Source organism: Neovison vison, chromosome 13 (assembly GCF_020171115.1).
Source record: "Neovison vison isolate M4711 chromosome 13, ASM_NN_V1, whole genome shotgun sequence".
Classification (NCBI taxonomy): domain Eukaryota; kingdom Metazoa; phylum Chordata; class Mammalia; order Carnivora; family Mustelidae; genus Neogale; species Neogale vison.
Genome location: NC_058103.1, coordinates 107,170,346 through 107,186,645, shown reverse-complemented (window position 1 = coordinate 107,186,645; position 16,300 = coordinate 107,170,346). Strand labels below are relative to the sequence as shown.

At 46.7% G+C, this 16,300-nt stretch overlaps 1 protein-coding gene across 3 annotated transcripts in view; it reads right to left on the bottom strand.

Moving 5' to 3' along the window:
- SLC24A1 (solute carrier family 24 member 1) overlaps positions 1-14,109 on the bottom strand; it is a 28,162-nt gene extending 14,053 nt beyond the window's left edge. For 2 of the 3 annotated variants that reach the window (XM_044229833.1, XM_044229835.1), the window contains exons 1-2: positions 12,208-14,109; positions 219-272 (exon numbers count right to left, since the gene is read on the bottom strand). In XM_044229833.1, coding sequence (XP_044085768.1) covers positions 219-272; positions 12,208-14,109 — 1,956 coding nt within the window. The remainder of the gene's footprint in view (positions 1-218; positions 273-12,207) is intronic. The other variant, XM_044229834.1, reaches the window with a different exon arrangement.
- Positions 14,110-16,300: the final 2,191 nt, after the last annotated feature.

The following is a 16,300-nucleotide window of genomic DNA, read 5'->3' as shown; positions in this document are numbered from 1 at the left end:
CCCTAATGAGCATCTCCTCCCAGGCCACCTTGGAGGTGACAGTCCCTCTGGCAAAGGAGCTGGCTCCTTCCCTGGCTCGCCCTGGGAGCACTCCCAGGAGCTTCCCAAGCCTGAACCCCACCTAGGACCCTCGGCATCGGGGCCATAGTGCCTAAGTTCTATGGCTGTCCTCCGAGACCCTGTGGTGTCCCCCTGGGCAGACGCCACATGGCACCCACCTTGACCCTCTTGTTTTCCTGTAGCTCATTCACCATGACTGGCCCATGGCTGGGCTGCAAACGGGGACTGGAGTTATGGGATGTTTGGAGAGACGCTTGCTCTCCCTCCCTACTTCTCTCTCTCTTGGGGGAAACCTCAGGTGGAAACACAGAAACACACCCAAAAATAACCTGCTCTCAGGAGATGTTTTACCATATCCAAACCCCAGCCTGGCCTTTCACGGTCTGGCTTCCGCCTGCACACAGTGGGCCCAGTCAAATGTGTCCACTGTCTACACTCCAGTAACACCAACTGTCTTTCAGCCTCTCAAAGGCAACATCCTCTTTACCCACTTTGAAACCCTCATGGCAGGACCTCTCTCTCGGCACCCTCCTTCCTTCCCTCCCTCACTCCCCATATTTCAGGTCTCCATTTACATGCCACCTTCCTCTGGGAGCTGAGGTGTTGCCTCATTCTCTTTTATAGATTCCTGTTCTTCTCCTCCTCCATAGCACTTTCCTCAATTTATTTGTGTGTTAACAAACATTGCTAACGTTGTTAACAAACATACAAATAAATTAACTGCCCCCCCAGCATCTTTTTTTTAAGATTTTGCTTATTTATTTGTCAGAGAGAGAGCATAAGCAGAGGGAGAAGCATGCTCCCCACTGAGCAAGGAGTCCAACGCTGGACTCGATGCCAGGACCCTGAGATCATGACCTGAGCCGAAGGTAGATGCTTAGCCGACTGAGCCACCCAGGTGCCCCACTCCCTACCCACCTCCCCCTCCCCCCAGCATCTTGAAGAAAGATTGTTTATTTCATTCACCACTATGTGTCTAGCAGAAAAACACTCTTGGGCACTTCGCAAAGGTTCAATAAACACTTGTTGCATGATGTGTGAATGAACTGTCCTCTAACTGTCCCCAACCCATTCCAACTCCTGGGGCCTTGTTCATGACTCTTCTCTCTGCTTAAAATGCCTTCTCCATTCCTCCACATCTACCAGTTTCTCAGAAAATTCAGGGTGAATTTTTCTATAGTTTTCCTGAATGGCCCCTTCTACTCCCCCCACCCCTCGCTCCAGCTCCCTATGATCCCTCTCTCTTCAAAAGCTGTATAACAGTGAACATATTTTGTGTTACCAAAATCTGGCTCTGTGATCGAGGGTAAGCGCTCGGGTCCTCCGGAAGCTGCATGGCAGCCAGCTAGGAAAAGAGACAGCCCTAGAAAAATCTAAGATGGAGGATCACTAAACGCACAGTTCTTATTGTCTGCACCACTAGCCTGCCGCCTTGCATTTGCTGCTTTATAATGCCATTTGAACTTTAAAAGAATTATGTTTTAACTATTGACATATGTGAGCTGTCTACCGAGCTAGGCGCAATTTTTTTTTCGAAGTGACAATGCAGTCATCTCTGTTCTCCTAACCTGCAGCACAGTGTCTTGTACATAGTAGGTGCTCATTAAAGGTGAGCCGAATGAATAGCTATTCCTAAGGAGCTTCTAGTGCTATCTTCAGACAACACGGTCACCAACAGTTGCCCCCAATGCCTGTCTTCACCTCCCCACTGCTGGCCTCTATGGCCAAAACTAGAACTGGACTTGCTACCGTCTCTGTTTCAACGCAGAAAATAAAATAGTACCTGAGCCAGGGTGCTTCACGCCCCCATCCTCCCAATTTGTTCATTCGTTCAGTTCTTATTTCCTGAGTACCTGCTGCTTATAGGTCAGTGCGCTAGTGCTGTCGAGACGCAAAGATGTCGAAGACACGGGTTCTATGTCCAGAAAGGAACTGGAACCAATACTGACAAAGTAGGGTCGCCTGGGTGGCTCAATGGGTTAAAGCCTCTGCCTTCAGCTCAGGTCATGGTCCCAGGGTCCTAGGATGGAGCCCTGCATGGGGCTCTCTGCTCAGCGGGGAGCCTGCTTCTCTCTCTGCCTCTCTGCCTACTTGTGATTTCTGTCTGTCGGATAAACAAATAAAATCTTTAAAAAAAAAAAAAAAAAAGGACTGACAAAGCAGAGAGTGGCGCAAGAAATGAGAAGCGTAGTTGAAGCTGCAGTGGCGGGAAGGACAAGAAGGCTTCCTGACGTAGGCAGAATTTGAGTGAGCTTTGAAGGATGGGGGAGGTTTGAATGCTGGACATAGATGGCTGAATGAATTGTATGAATGGATGGATGAACCAATGAACATGCAAACAAATGAAACAGAGCAGAAATAACCAATCTGCATATGAAGGGAGCACTTCGAATTTCTGAGCAAATCCCCTGACTCTTTCATGACATACGGTAGGTTTACTGGCATGGTAAGTACGCCTGCTGGCCCAGCCTTCTCACTTTTATCCCGTCCAACCTTCACCCAGTGAGTTTCTGGAGGCAAAAAACCAGGAGGAGCCAGGGTGCCCTTTGGGGTAGCTAGTTCTGTCCACAGAGGGGCAGGAGAGATTGACTTCTGCCCCGTGATGCACATGCCTAATGATTTTTCTGCCATTCAGATTTACCCAAAATATTTCTGAGTTCATCGTTCTTTGCACATATCAATATCTTCTGAGATCAGCATGTACTTCCAATTTTCTGAAGCCCTTCATATCCACTTTCTCATCCAGGACTACTAACTGCACGAAGCACACAAGGTCAGTATTATGACTGCTCTCTGACAAATGAGAAAACAGAGATGCGGAAAGAGTGTGTCACTTGACCACACTCACAAAGTCAGTGTCAGAACTCTGACCCCCTGATCCCCATTAGAAGTAAGTTGTTGCTGTTGTCCTTTACTAGCTTGCATTTCTTTGCCCAGGCATAAGTAAGATAATGAGGCAAAATCTCCATTCCCTCGTGGCTTTGTTCCAAATTATTGACATTTTAGGTAAGTGGACACGAATGTTCTTCTCCATTTACATGTGGATGATGGGTCTATTATGGGTAGCAGTCCTGGCAAGTAGGTGCTTTCAGAATATGCTCTTGGTACAAACACATTTCATATCCACCTCTGACACCAATCCATCGGCCCTCCCCTTTCTTCAGCTTCATTACCCCACCTTCTCCTTCTCCTCATGAAAATTAGCAAAGGGAGCAGACCGAAGAGGATGTCTTCATGCCAGCCAAACCCCCCAGCACCTGTGATGCATCTTGCTGAGGCTGAGCAGTGGGATCCCTTGTAGCTGCTCCTGAAACCCTCAGGGGGCTCTGCCTCCTGACTTCCAGTTTCTATCTCCCACTAATACAGCAGTTAATCATTGGCTTCTCCCCTCCTAGACCATCCAGGACACATTCCCTGAACCATGTATTTTAGTCTGTGATTTTTTAAAAAGATTTTATTTATTTATTTGACACAGAGAGGGAGAGATCACAAGTAGGCAGAGCAGCAGGCAGAGAGAGAGGAGGAAGCAGGCCCCTGCTGAGCAGAGAGCCTGATACGGGGCTCCATTCCAGGACTCTGAGATCACAACCTGAGCTGAAGGCAGAAGTTTAAACCACTGAGCCACCCAGGCGCCCCTGTGATTTTTTTTTTTTTTTAATATTCATTTAACAAGTGTTTTTACTGAATTCTTGGTCTGAGTCCTGCCTTTACCCAAGTTACACTCCAGTAGGAGACCCTTCACTCTAGCCTTTTTCTGCGTACAGTCTTGCGCTCTGATCCACTCATTTTTTCTAAGCTGGAAACCCGGAAGTCTACCCAAATTCCTCCCTCTCCTTCACAGCCCACATCCAATCAGCTGTCAGACCTAGTTTCTAAAAGTCCTCAAATTTAGCCGCATCTCTCCTGCCTACAGTCCTGTAAAACCCTCCTGATTCCTGATCTGTTCCTCTTCCAGTTCATTCTCCATCCTTCAGCCAGAGTGATAATCTGAACAAAGCACAAATCGCGTCCCTCCCCCACAGGAGCTTACTGTCCTCACAAGGGAGTCCAGACTCCTTAGCTGAGCACCTACTAGCCTCCTCTTATCTCCAGTCCAGCACTGTCCAATAGAAATAGAATGCAAGTCACATACATAACTTTAACTATTTTAGTAGCCACATTTTTTTTATTAACACACAATGTATTATTTCCCCCAGGGGTACAGGTCTGTGAATCATCAGGTAGTAGCCACATTTTTTAATGTAAAAGGAACGTATGAAATTAATTTTAATAACATACTTTAATCCAATATACTAAAATATCATAATTCAACATGTAATTAATATAAAAAGATCAATGAGCTATTTTGCCCTTTTTTTTCATACCAAGCCTTTGAAGCCCAGTGTATATTTTATACTTACAGCATCTCTCAGTCCGAATTTGCCCCATTTCAAGAGCTGAGTGGCTCCATGTAGCTAGTCTTACATGCTTTTTCTTAAAGAGTGTCAGGCCCCAGAAAATTTAGATCAATTCCCACTCTGCTAGGCTGAGCTCATCAAGGACTTGGGACTGTGCCTTTTTTGTCACTGTAACCCCAGACCCTACACGGGCCTCATATAAAGGGATTCAATAAATGTTTGCTGAATGAATGATCATTGGAGCTTTTTATGGCACAGACCTAGGGCCCCCCCCAACTCCCTCTCTCAGCCGGTCCTCGATTTTAATGACCACACGTTGTCAGTGATTCACAAATTTCTAGCCCAGACCTTGCTCCTGAGCTTCAGGCCCACGTGGGTAACTGCCTCCCAGACATACCCACTTGGAGGTGCCGTAGGCACCCAAACTCATCACTCCTGACTGGAAACTCTTGAGTCGCCCTAACTCTATCCGTCCTTGAGTCTTCCCTTTTTCACCGGGTGGGACCACCATCTACCCCACTGCTCAAGGCGAAAACCTGGCAGCACCCTTGACTTCTCTGGCTGAGGCGCCCTCCCACCCACTTCATCACCAGTCCAGAAGATTCTGCCTTTAAAACATCTCTCAAAGATACGCACGTTGGATGCCCACAACAGCCTCCCAACTGGACTCCCTGCTTTTACCCTCGCACACCTACGGTTCATTTTCTACACAGCGGTTAGGACCGACCTCTTAATATGGCTCCTTGTCACTTCCTTCCCTGCTGAGCATCAGTTAAAATCCAAAGTCCGTATCTGACCCATAGGGTCCGGCAGGAAGCCACTCCCACCTCTCCAGCGTTATCTTGCTCTACTCTCCCCTCACTCACTGACCACACTGGCCTCCATTTCTTTATTCCAATGTACTGAGCTCCTTCTGGGCTCCAAGCCTTTGCAGATGTTATTTCCTCTTCCAGAATTCTTCCCCATGGAGCACGGGGTGGTTTCCCTTCTCATTCTGCAGATCTCTGTTTAGACCTTTCTCCCTCCAAGAGGCTTCCCCTGCTCTCCCTCACAAGAGGGGGCCGCACCTCCAGTCCCTCTCCACCACAGGCACGCTTTTAACTTCACCGCCCTTGTCACTCTCTGAAATTACCTTATTTTTTTTACTTGTTTAGCATCTATATGCCCACCCCCCACACTAAGTAAGGTTAGTTTTACGTTTCCAACCTATTCAGGTGGCAGAGTATCTAGAAACCATGCTGTTATTTGTAGAACACCACCAATATCTAATTTCATCCTTAATCCCATCATATACACTAAGAGAAAATATTACTGTGTAGCAAGAATGCATGTAAAATCTCATTTACATGTACACATGCCTCCATGGAAACCACAAGCTGTTGGACCAGGCACAATCAGGTATTTCAATCTTTCTATTCCTGTTTGTTTGTTTCTCATTCATTCATTTTGTCATCTGCTAGCACCGACTAGCAGGTGAACACTAAAAAAAATGTTATGAGGAAAAGAAGCCTTAAACCTGAGAATTCTACTCTTGTCATCTTTTTCTGACAACGGGGAGGAAGCTAACTATTCAAGGGGTTAAAGGAGGGAACCCTTGGACAGTTAAAGGAGGGAACCCTGGGTGACTCAGAGCGCAACTCTTGATCTTAGGGCTGTATGTTCAAGCTGCATGATGGGTGTGGGGCCTACTTAAGAAAAAATAAAAATAAAATTAAAATGTGTGAATATTATCTTGAAAGAGAGAGAGAGAAAAAGAAAGCTGGGAACACCTCAACCCAGGCTAGGAGGGGCTCTTTGGGAGCTAAGTGGATTCCCTGAAGCCTAGCAAGAGTGGGGTCCACAGAGCTGGAGAAGTCTTCCTGTCCATAGGGCTTCCTGTCCACAGTCCTGCTGTCTCCACAGCAGACAGCTGGCTATAGCGGCCACTGATAGAAGCCCTTGGAATAAACGTCAACCTCGACAAGGGGAGGACTGGCCCCCTTAGGAGGCACCTGGTTTTTCTGCTTAGGGGTTCATGTTCATTGCTTTAATTCAAAACCCTTGCCAGGAAAAAAAACCAAAAAAACATAAAACAGTCCCCAGTGCATTTAAGAAAAGAGTGGCAGACTTTTCCCCAGAGTTTCACATTCTGAAGTATTCTTGAAGGTATAGTGTGTGGACAGGGACCCAAAAGGACCCAAAATTGCTTGTTCCCCTCCCACCTTGGGTTCCTTTTTACCACTGGTGCCCCTCAGGCCATATTGCCAATCAGCATCTCATGCAGATGGATGGTCCTTGCTAGCTAAGTTGGGAGCTCGGAACTCTCTCTCTATAGAGAAAGGCCCCTGGCGCTTCCAAGCACAAATAGATAAAGCTTTTTTTTTTTTTTTTTTTTAAGATTTTATTTATTGGGGCACCTGGGTGGCTCAGTGGGTTAAGCCTCTGCCTTCAGCTCGGGTCGTGATCTCAGGGTCCTGGGATCAGGCCCCACATCGGGCTCTCTGCTCAGTGGGGAGCCTGCTTCTCCCTCTCTCTCTCTGCCTGTCTGTCTGTCTACTTGTGATTTCTCTCTCTGCCAAATAAACAAAAAATCTTAAAAAAAAAAAAAGATTTTTATTTATTTATTTATTTATTTATTTAGGGAGAACTAATTATCATCTTCCTACTGAATAAGATTACTAAGAAAAGCAAATAGATAAAGCTTTTTAAGCCAGGCGGATGCATCAAACAGCTTTGCTGTTTGTTGGCCTTCTGTGACTATGCATGGTCACCGCAAGTCAGGTATTTATCATTTCGGGCTAGAATAAATACACTGCGGGGGGGTATAGTTTGTACTCAGGTATAAACCTTCAGAGCAAGCGAAGTTAGACTGTATCAATAACAGGGATCATAAAAGGCATCCCAAACCAAACCAACCAAATGCCGGTTTGACCAATATTGTCTAAAGTGTCGTAGCTTTTATTTCTTTCTCAGCCAGTGTCAAAAGAGAGACTCTAAAATTTTTACTTTGTGTCTGTGTCCGATGCTACACCCTTTATTTTTTTCTAGAAATGCTCTTAAGTGAATTCTTTTTTTTTTTTTTAAGATTTTATTTATTTATTTGACAGGCAGAGATCATAAGTAGGCAGAGAGGCAGGCAGAGAAAGAGGAGGAGCAGGCTCCCCGCTGAGCAGAGAGCCTGATGCGGGGCTCAATCCCAGGACCCTGGGATCATGACCTGACCCAAAGGCAGAGGCTTTAACCCACTGAGCCACCCAGGTGCCCCTCTTCAATGAATTCTGATAGGATCACCCCCTCTCCACCCCCAGAAAACCCCTTTACCCCAATTCTAAGTTGTCAGAGCAGGATAAAAATTAAAGCGAAAGGCCCTCCAGCTCAGAAACTCTACAGATATCAGCTGGGTAAATATCCAGCAAGAAAACAAATCATTCTCTGCTGATCTCGTCTCCAGGCTGCTCAGGAAGAAGACCCACAAGTATGTTGGACTTGGGGAAGCAGCGTGTGGCCGCTCCCGTTTGTCGCTGTATTGTCTGTGGCAGCTTTCATGCTACAGCAGAGCTGAGTAGTTGTGACAGAGACTGCACGGCCTGCAAGGCCCGAACGATTTACTGTCTGGCCCTTTACAGTAGCAGTCTGCCAACCCCTGCATGAGATCGTCATCCCACTCACTTTATAGATCAGCAATCTAAGGCCTGGTGGGAAAGCAAAGTGACTTCCTAGCACTTTGTATAGTGTTCCTTCCATGACAGTTACTCTTGTCTGTGCTGGTGCTCCTCATTGAAGCGCTTCCAGATAAAGGTTTGTTGAATGGCACTGACTTGCCCAAAGCAACAGGGGCAGTTTGCAGCAGAGCCTGAGTTAAAACCCAGAAATACAGTTTCACGCACCGTGGTGAGAACCACCAAGAGCTATGGAACGGGCTGAGTTAATGATCCTCTCTGAGCTTCAGTTTCCTCATCTGCAAAATGGAGGCTGCCATCTATCCTTGCAGGACTTTCATGAGAAATCGTTGAGATCATGTACATACGGAATAGGCCCTCCATAAGCAAGGAGTCCCTCCCCACTCTTCTCTCTCTCTACCCAGGAACCCCTGAATTGTGAGGGTTTCCTGAGGAAACAGAACCACATACTTAGCACCTCCTACTAGAGACGAGAGCCCGGGCTTGCCTCTTTGGGGGATAAAAAGATTGTTCCCCCATGCACTGGCAACGATGAGTCTGATGACGTAGCCACCCTCGCCCCAGGCTGGCAAGAGAGGAAGGGAGGGGCCCAGATGTCTTTCCTGTTCCTGTTTCTCTCCAAAGGGAGCTGGATCACTCTGCTCTCCATTTCTCTTCCTGCTGCTTAGACTTCACGACCACCTGTGGCTCTGACCCTGCTGCCCAGCCTCTCTCCTTGGCTCCTTACTCCTCTGTCTGGTCATGCCCCACTTCTCTCCGGCTTCTTCAGTTTGGAGCATGGCTGATGGAATAAGCCACTTCCCTGGTCCCCTGCTTTCCTGGGGTGATGCTCAGAGAAGGGAATCATTAGTCAGGGAGAGGTATGAGTCAATAGGTCAACAGGAGTGAGACAGTAAGGCATGCTTATTTTCATGTTGAAGTGAAACAGTTTACAGGGGTAAGGACACCCTCTTGCATAAACCGCAAAAACGAATGCCAACACAGTTTACTAGATCAATGATTGGATTTCCAGGAAATTGTTTCATGAATTCAAAACTGAATGGCTTGCTCCTAGTCTATCAGTGAAGTTCAGGATAATCTATCTCCCTCTGACCGGATCATAGGTTTCATCTACCCAAACACGGACATAAAGATAGAAGTAAGGACAGTTCCCACTCTTTCTTTCTCTCTCTCTCTCTCTCTCCCTCTCTCTCTTTCTCTCCCTCTCTCCTTCTTTTTGGCTTTTAGACACCTAAGGTGAAATCCAAATCCACATGTTTTAAAAACCATTTCAAAATAGCCATAGTTGTGCTTACTTCGGCAGCACATATACAAAATAGTCATACTCCAGGATTCCTGGGTGGTTCAGTCAGTCATCTGCCTTCAGCTCAGGTCATGATCCCAGGGTCCTGGGATGGAGCCCCGCATTGGGCTCCCTGCTCAGCGAGGAGTCTGCTTCTCCCTTTCCCTCTGCCCCCTCCTTGTGCTCTCGCTCTCTCTCACTCTATATCAAATAAATAAAATTTATTTTTAAAATAGTAATAGTTCTTGTTATTTGGACTAATTTTTAGTGAGGAGTTGTTAATACTGCAAAGCACTAACTATAGGTTTTTTATTTTATTTTATTTTTTTTAAGATTTTATTTATGGGGCGCCTAGGTGGCTCGGTGGGTTAAAGCCTCTGCCTTCGGCTCGGGTCATGATCCCGGGGTCCTGGGATCGAGCCCCGAGTCTGGCTCTCTGCTCCGTGGAGAGCTTGCTTCCTCCTTTCCCTCCCTGCCTGCCTCTCTGACTACTTGTGATCTCTGTCAAATACATAAATACAATCTTTTTTAAAAAAAAAAAGATTTTATTTATTTATTTGTCAAAGAGAGCGGGCACGTGTACAAGCAGGGACAGCAGCAGGCAGAGAAAGAAGCTGAGCAGGGAGTCCCACATTGGGTTCTGGGATCATGACCTGAGCTGAAGGCAGATGCTTAACCAACTGAGCCACCCAGGGGTCACTCAAAGATTTTATTTTTAAACAATCTCTACACCCAGTATGGGGCTCAAACTGACAACCCAAGACCAAGAGTCACATGTTCCACTGACTGAGCCAGCCAGGCACCCCTAGATTTTTTTATTTTAAATAAATACAGATTGACTTTCAAGTATAACCAGTAATTCAACCTGTTGTTGTTGTTGTTGTTTAATGCTGTTAATTAAGATTCATTCTGGATTTGTTTGAGCAAATAAGAACAGAGTTGTGATTGGCACCACTCTCACTGGTTGGCAAAGAGCTGCTAGTACCGCCCTAGAAGTCTCTTAAGTAGGTTACAAATTCTCCTTTGAAATCATGACTATGCTTCACAAGATCTGCTTTGATGGTCTTGCCCTCGCAAAATGGAAAATTCAGAATCTGTAGAGCTTAAATGAAAACAGAACTACTGATAAGGACTGGGAGGCCATTCAGAGGCATTTTGAAAACAGCCTGATGTATACCAAGACATTTGATGCTTTTCTCAGGGGAGAGTGCCAGGCTTCTGGCCACCCTCAGCAAGGCATGCCCTGAGGACTGCAGTAGGAGGGAGGCCCCTGTTTCTTCATACTAAATGTAATGCTCTGAGCCTCCCTTTCTTTTTTAAGCTTCTGGCTTCATGGAGCAGTAAGCTGACAGGCAATAGCACTGAATAGGGAGTTCGGATACTGGGTTCCCATTCTGATTCTGATACCTGCTGGCTGTATAACCTTGAGTAGGACATTTCTTTTTGGGGGGTCATCTGCAAATACGGCAGCTGGAGCTCAGTTGACCAGACCAGACAAATAACCACTGTGCAGGGCCAGCCAGAATTAAACTCACCTGGACAAGGATCATTAGACAGGACCTTTTTGGTAACTCGTTGGACTCTGTTACAATTTCTGCCAAAGAAGGGAAGGGAAGGGAGGGGCTGGTCCAAGGTCACACAGGTAGTTAGAAGCAGAATCAGATTAGAATCCAGATTTCCTGACTCCTACTTCTGTGCTCTGGCCAGAATACTCCATCATCTCAAATATCCTAAAGGAAGTACATTTCATCTCTGTTGTGTCATGTGTCTCCCAGACATGCTGCTGAATTTGGTCTCCATCCTGCCCACTCATCAAAACTGCTCTGGATTAAAGAACTAAGTCCTTGCACTCTTGCATGCAAAATTCTGCTTGCACCAGTGGCTTTTCTGAAACCTGAAAGAGGCAGGCTGAGAGCCAACCTTTGCCTAAACCCACCCTTTAGGAACAGGAAAGAACCAGGGTCTGTGTTCCCTAAGGCACCTCACTTTGGAGTCAAGGAACAAAAACTTTGAGATGAATTTTCAGAGATCACATCCCCACCTTAATCTCATCTTCCAGGTTACTGAACCACACACTGAACTTAGAAGGAAGGTCCCTCACAAGGGCAAAGAAATTCTTAAGAAAGAATCTTGGAGCCAAGAAAAAGCCTTGGGGTTGGAGCTCTGGTATCTGGCCTCCACTTGATAAGAGAGAGGGCCCTGCACCCAATGCTGGCTTGTCAGTGGATGAGCGGAGCTCTCATCTTAACCAATATATCAAAAACAAAACGAAAACAAAAACAAAAAACCTCCCCCTTGTCAGACCCTATCCAAGCCACTAGCTCCAAACCCAGAATGTGAACAAACAGGATTAAACGAAAGTGAAGGTGCTTGACAAACCATAAACAGCATGCACATGGAAGAGATTATCATTTTTCCCTGCCTGATATCTCCTTGGATATTCTCCAAAGCCCAGCTGAAATGTCATTTCCAAAGACCCAGTCAGATCAACCCAAGTTCACATCTTGGCTCCACTGCCTATTTGCTCTGTGACCTTGAAGAGTGGTTTAACTTCAATAGGCCTCAGTGTCTTCGCCTGCCAATGGTGGACCGTAATAATAACCATTGGGTGATTAGGAGCTGAGCCAAGGTCACTCTTGCCAACTGCCTGGCAAAGAATAGGACTTTAAGTGTCTATTGACTAGCAAAGGGAACCAAAGCACCCATCCCTTGAGGTCTAACCCAGCAATTTCCACTCCTCAGTCATTGGCTTCTCCTCATCTTTTTTGTCCCAAAGGGGCTACAGAAACTTGAGCCAGCCTGTCCTTACCTTGCTGAGGTCCCCTAGGGCCATGACCTTGGCCACTGGCCTCCTGCTGAGCTGCTCCTTCACCCAGACCTCCACCTGCTTATTCCACTTCATGGTGAACACATAGAAAGCATAGCCCAGCAGCAGCAGCAGGCTTTCCCACCAGGCAATGAGGCTGTCCAGGAAGAAGATAATGAGCATTATCAGGTCAAGGATGTAGAAAGAGACATCACGGAATAAGGGCCACCATGTGAGATTGAGGATCTCCCGGGAAAAGAGGGCACAGGTGCCAATGACAAAGAGGATGTTGAACACAGCAGAGCCCACGATGGTACCAATGCCCACGTTGCTGTGGGAGATGAAGACGCCAATGAGGGAGGTGAAGAGCTCAGGGGCAGAGCCTCCAGCAGCCATGAAGGTGGCACCCGCCACATCATCAGAGATCTGTAGTTTATCTGTGATGACACCCAGGGCTGGGACAAAGTACTCATCGCACACGATGGCCAAGGCCACAAACACATACATCATGCCAAAGATGTGCAGGACCACCCAGCCCTGTTGCCGCTGCTCTATGCTGAACAAGTCTGGGGGGTACTCTCCCTTGGTGTGAAGGTCTGGCCAGCCAGGAGGCAGTGCTGAGGGACTGGAACTGGGCACCTCTGGGATCATAGCTGTTGTCAGGCTGGGGGAGGCGGCAGGGGGCACCACTGGGGCTGGCTCCACAACCACACAGTGATGGACCTGGATGGTTGGATTTGCCCTGGCCTCGGAGGATGCTGAGGGCCTTGGTGCCGTGGAAAGTCTCTTTGCCAGCCCCCAGAAGGTGGTGGAGGAAATTCCAGTGGTCGATGCACTGGTTCTAGACAAGGGATTACTAATACTCCAGGTAGCGGTAGAGGCTTTGGTTTCTGTTGGGCTACTGCCTGTTGTGGTGCGTATTGTCACTTGCCCCTCAGAGATGGCTGTGGTGTCCTCCAGGACCGTTTCCAGAGGAGGTGTCAGCTTGTTCTTTCTCACTGACCCCCGGGGCTTGGTTGATCTATTATTGTCCACTCTTCTGGTGGTAGTCAGGGTGTTCTCTTCTGTCATACTCCTTGGAGAAGTCAAGATGTTTGTTTCTATGTCATTTACCAGGAAAGTTGGGGTTGTATGAATTTCTCCCTTGAGAGTAGTTGGGGTGGTTTCCTCTACCATTCTCTTAATAGGGTTGGTCTTCAATATTTTGGTGGTTGTCATAGCTTCAATGTCTTTCACTGTTGTTCTGGGGGTGATCCCATGGCTCTTTGTCATTGTCATGAGTGGGAATGGGGCATAATTGCCTACTATTCTATCAAGTGGAGATGGGGTGTATTTCTTCACCTTTCTCCCAGCCTGAGTTGGGTGGTAGCTCTGCATTTCTCTGCTGGGTGGTGTTGCTGAGGTATGATTCTTTACTGTTGGTCTGCTTGAAGTTGGGGTGTAGTGATTCAGTACTCTGCTGGGTGTGGTTGTGGTGTCTTCCTCCATTCTTTCTGTGTCTGCTGCTGTTAGGTTATAGTTATTCTTGAGTGTTGTTGGAGTGGTGTTGGCTGTCCTTCTGGGTGGATAGGGAGTATTCTCCATTGTTATGCCAGGTGTTTCTTCACCCCTGTCAACTGTAGCTTGGGGCACCAGTGTATCACCTGCCATTTCAGAGCTAGCTCTTGGAGGATCACTGTTCACCATCATCATATCATTGTTAGAGAGGTCACGGCTGGCCAGTTTTACGGGGTGTTGGGAAGACACTGCTGCCCACAATGAGGGGAGGCCCCGGGAGCTCCTCAGGTGCTGGTAGGTGGAACCGATGATCAACGTTCCCAACAGGAAGAGGAGGCGACTCCAATGAAGCCGTTTTGGCCGGAGTAACCGCCTCTCCCGTGTTCCCATTCTGATCAATTTCCCCATGATGACCAGTTATGCCTGGTTACAGAAGACCTCTCATTCTGTCCGTGAAAAGATGGGGTCTGTTCTGGCGTTCAGGTTGGTGATCAGTGAAGATTTCTCCATGAAGCCAAGCCAGGGGGTATCCACAAACCTAGAGGGTTTAAAAAAAAAAAAAAAGTGGTTATTTGCCCCTAAGAGGAAAGCTGGGATCCATCAAACCCCTAGAAAAGAGTGATGACAATTCATGTAGGGGCCTTTATGCTAGGACGCAGTTGTTTCTGCTGAAACAAAACTACCCCTACTGCCTGTCCCAGAGAAAAAAGCATTAGTGGTCCTCTGTGTTGCGGAGGCATGCCAACAGCCCAGGTTCCTGAGCTGGGTCTACCTAACCCTCTTTGGGATCCCTACACGAGGTCTACCGGCACCCCTCAGGTCCAAGCCTGAGTTGCTGGCAGCTCAGTCATCCATAGTTCATAGCCCAGGCCACAGATATCACCTGGTCCATGTCAGGAGGAAGATAAGGAGACATGATTTTAAGCTTTAGACAAAAACAGGCAGCAGTGGAAGGCAATGTTGGGAACTTCAAGGCTGTGCGTGGGTTTTTTTGTTTTTTTTTTTTTTTAATGTTTCGGACCCATTTAAATCAATTCCATGGTATCACCCATAGAGGGCAAAGCTAATGTGGTGATGCTTCCCAGACAGTGTGATGTGGTGGGAAGAACATGGAGAATGGAGTCAAAGTCCTGGATTTCCAGCCCTACTGCTTTCCAGCTGTGCCACTCTGGACAGGCTGAACCTCACCGCCTCATCTGTGAAATAGGCATGATAATAGATGTGCGTGATAATAGATGTGTCAGGGAAACTGACATCAGGAGTCCAAGGAAGACTTGTTTTTCAGTATACCCTGATGTTCAGTGTAACTGTTTAACATTTTTACCCTGTGCCATCTCATGATATTTTAAATTTAAATTTAATTTAATAGAAATAACAATAGTAACAATAATACCTGTCACAGGAATGTTGAGAGAGTAAAAACACATAAGGTCTATAAAAAGCATTTTACACGGGCACCTGGGTGGCTCAGTGGGTTAAACCTCTGCCTTTGGTTTGGGTCATGGTCTCAGGGTCCTGGGATTGAGCCCTGCGTTGGGCTTTCTGCTCGGTGGGGAGCCTGCTTCCTCCTCTCTCTCTCTGCCTGTCTCTCTGCCTCCTTATGAGCTCTCTTCTTCTGTCAAATAAATAAATAAATAAAATCTTTGAAAAAGCATTTATACAGAATCAAGTGCTACATAAGGGTTGATTTTATATAAAATTTTAATTTTGTAGTTTTATTTTTTTAAGATTTTATTTATTTATTTGACAGACAGAAATCACAAGTAAGCAGAGAGGCAGTCAGAGAGAGGCGGGGGAAATAGGCTCCCTGCCGAGTGGAGAGCCTGATGCAGGGCTCCATGTGGGACTCAATGCGGGGCTCCATGCGGGGCTCCATCCCAGAACCCTGAGATCATGACCTGAGCCGAAGGCAGAGGCTTTAACCCCCAGGCACCCCTGTAGTTTTATATAAAGGTTTGATTCTATATTCTTCAGGAGGGGAAGAAGAACATGAAGGGCTCTGAAAAAGTCCTCAGTTTATAAATTAAGTAAATATTTATTAAATCTCTAGTTATGTCTACAGATTATTATAAAACATTAACTAGAAGTGGTTGGTTTTGCATTTAAAGGAATATATTTAAAGTGAGATGAGTAACTCAGAGAGTCTTAGGTCACTTAAGGTAAGAGGAATTACAGACACTAGTTAGCGCAACTCCCCATTTGAGACATGCAGAAGCTGAGATCCAGAGAGGAGCTCCACTTGTTCAACATGACACAGCTCGTGAGTGACGGTGCAGGTGAGCCTTCTAATGCCCCAATCTTCCCAGCAGGCCACACAAATTAGAGACGCAAATGCATTTGTCTTTTAAAGGAAAAAAGGAACAAGCAAAAGAAGAAGTACAGAATAAGTACATTTCCTTCTCTGGTCCTTGATCCTATAACCGTCTTTCCACCATCTCCTTGCAGCTGCCGTCCCATGCCATGAATTCAACTCTGTAGCAAGCCTGCTTGACTCTCCTAAAGAAACTCTGGAGAAGTGGTTGGTTTTGCACTTTCTTTCTGGTGTGCCAGTGTTGTCTAACAGGGCTGAGCCCACACCTCAGCTGACCCCTCCTATCTA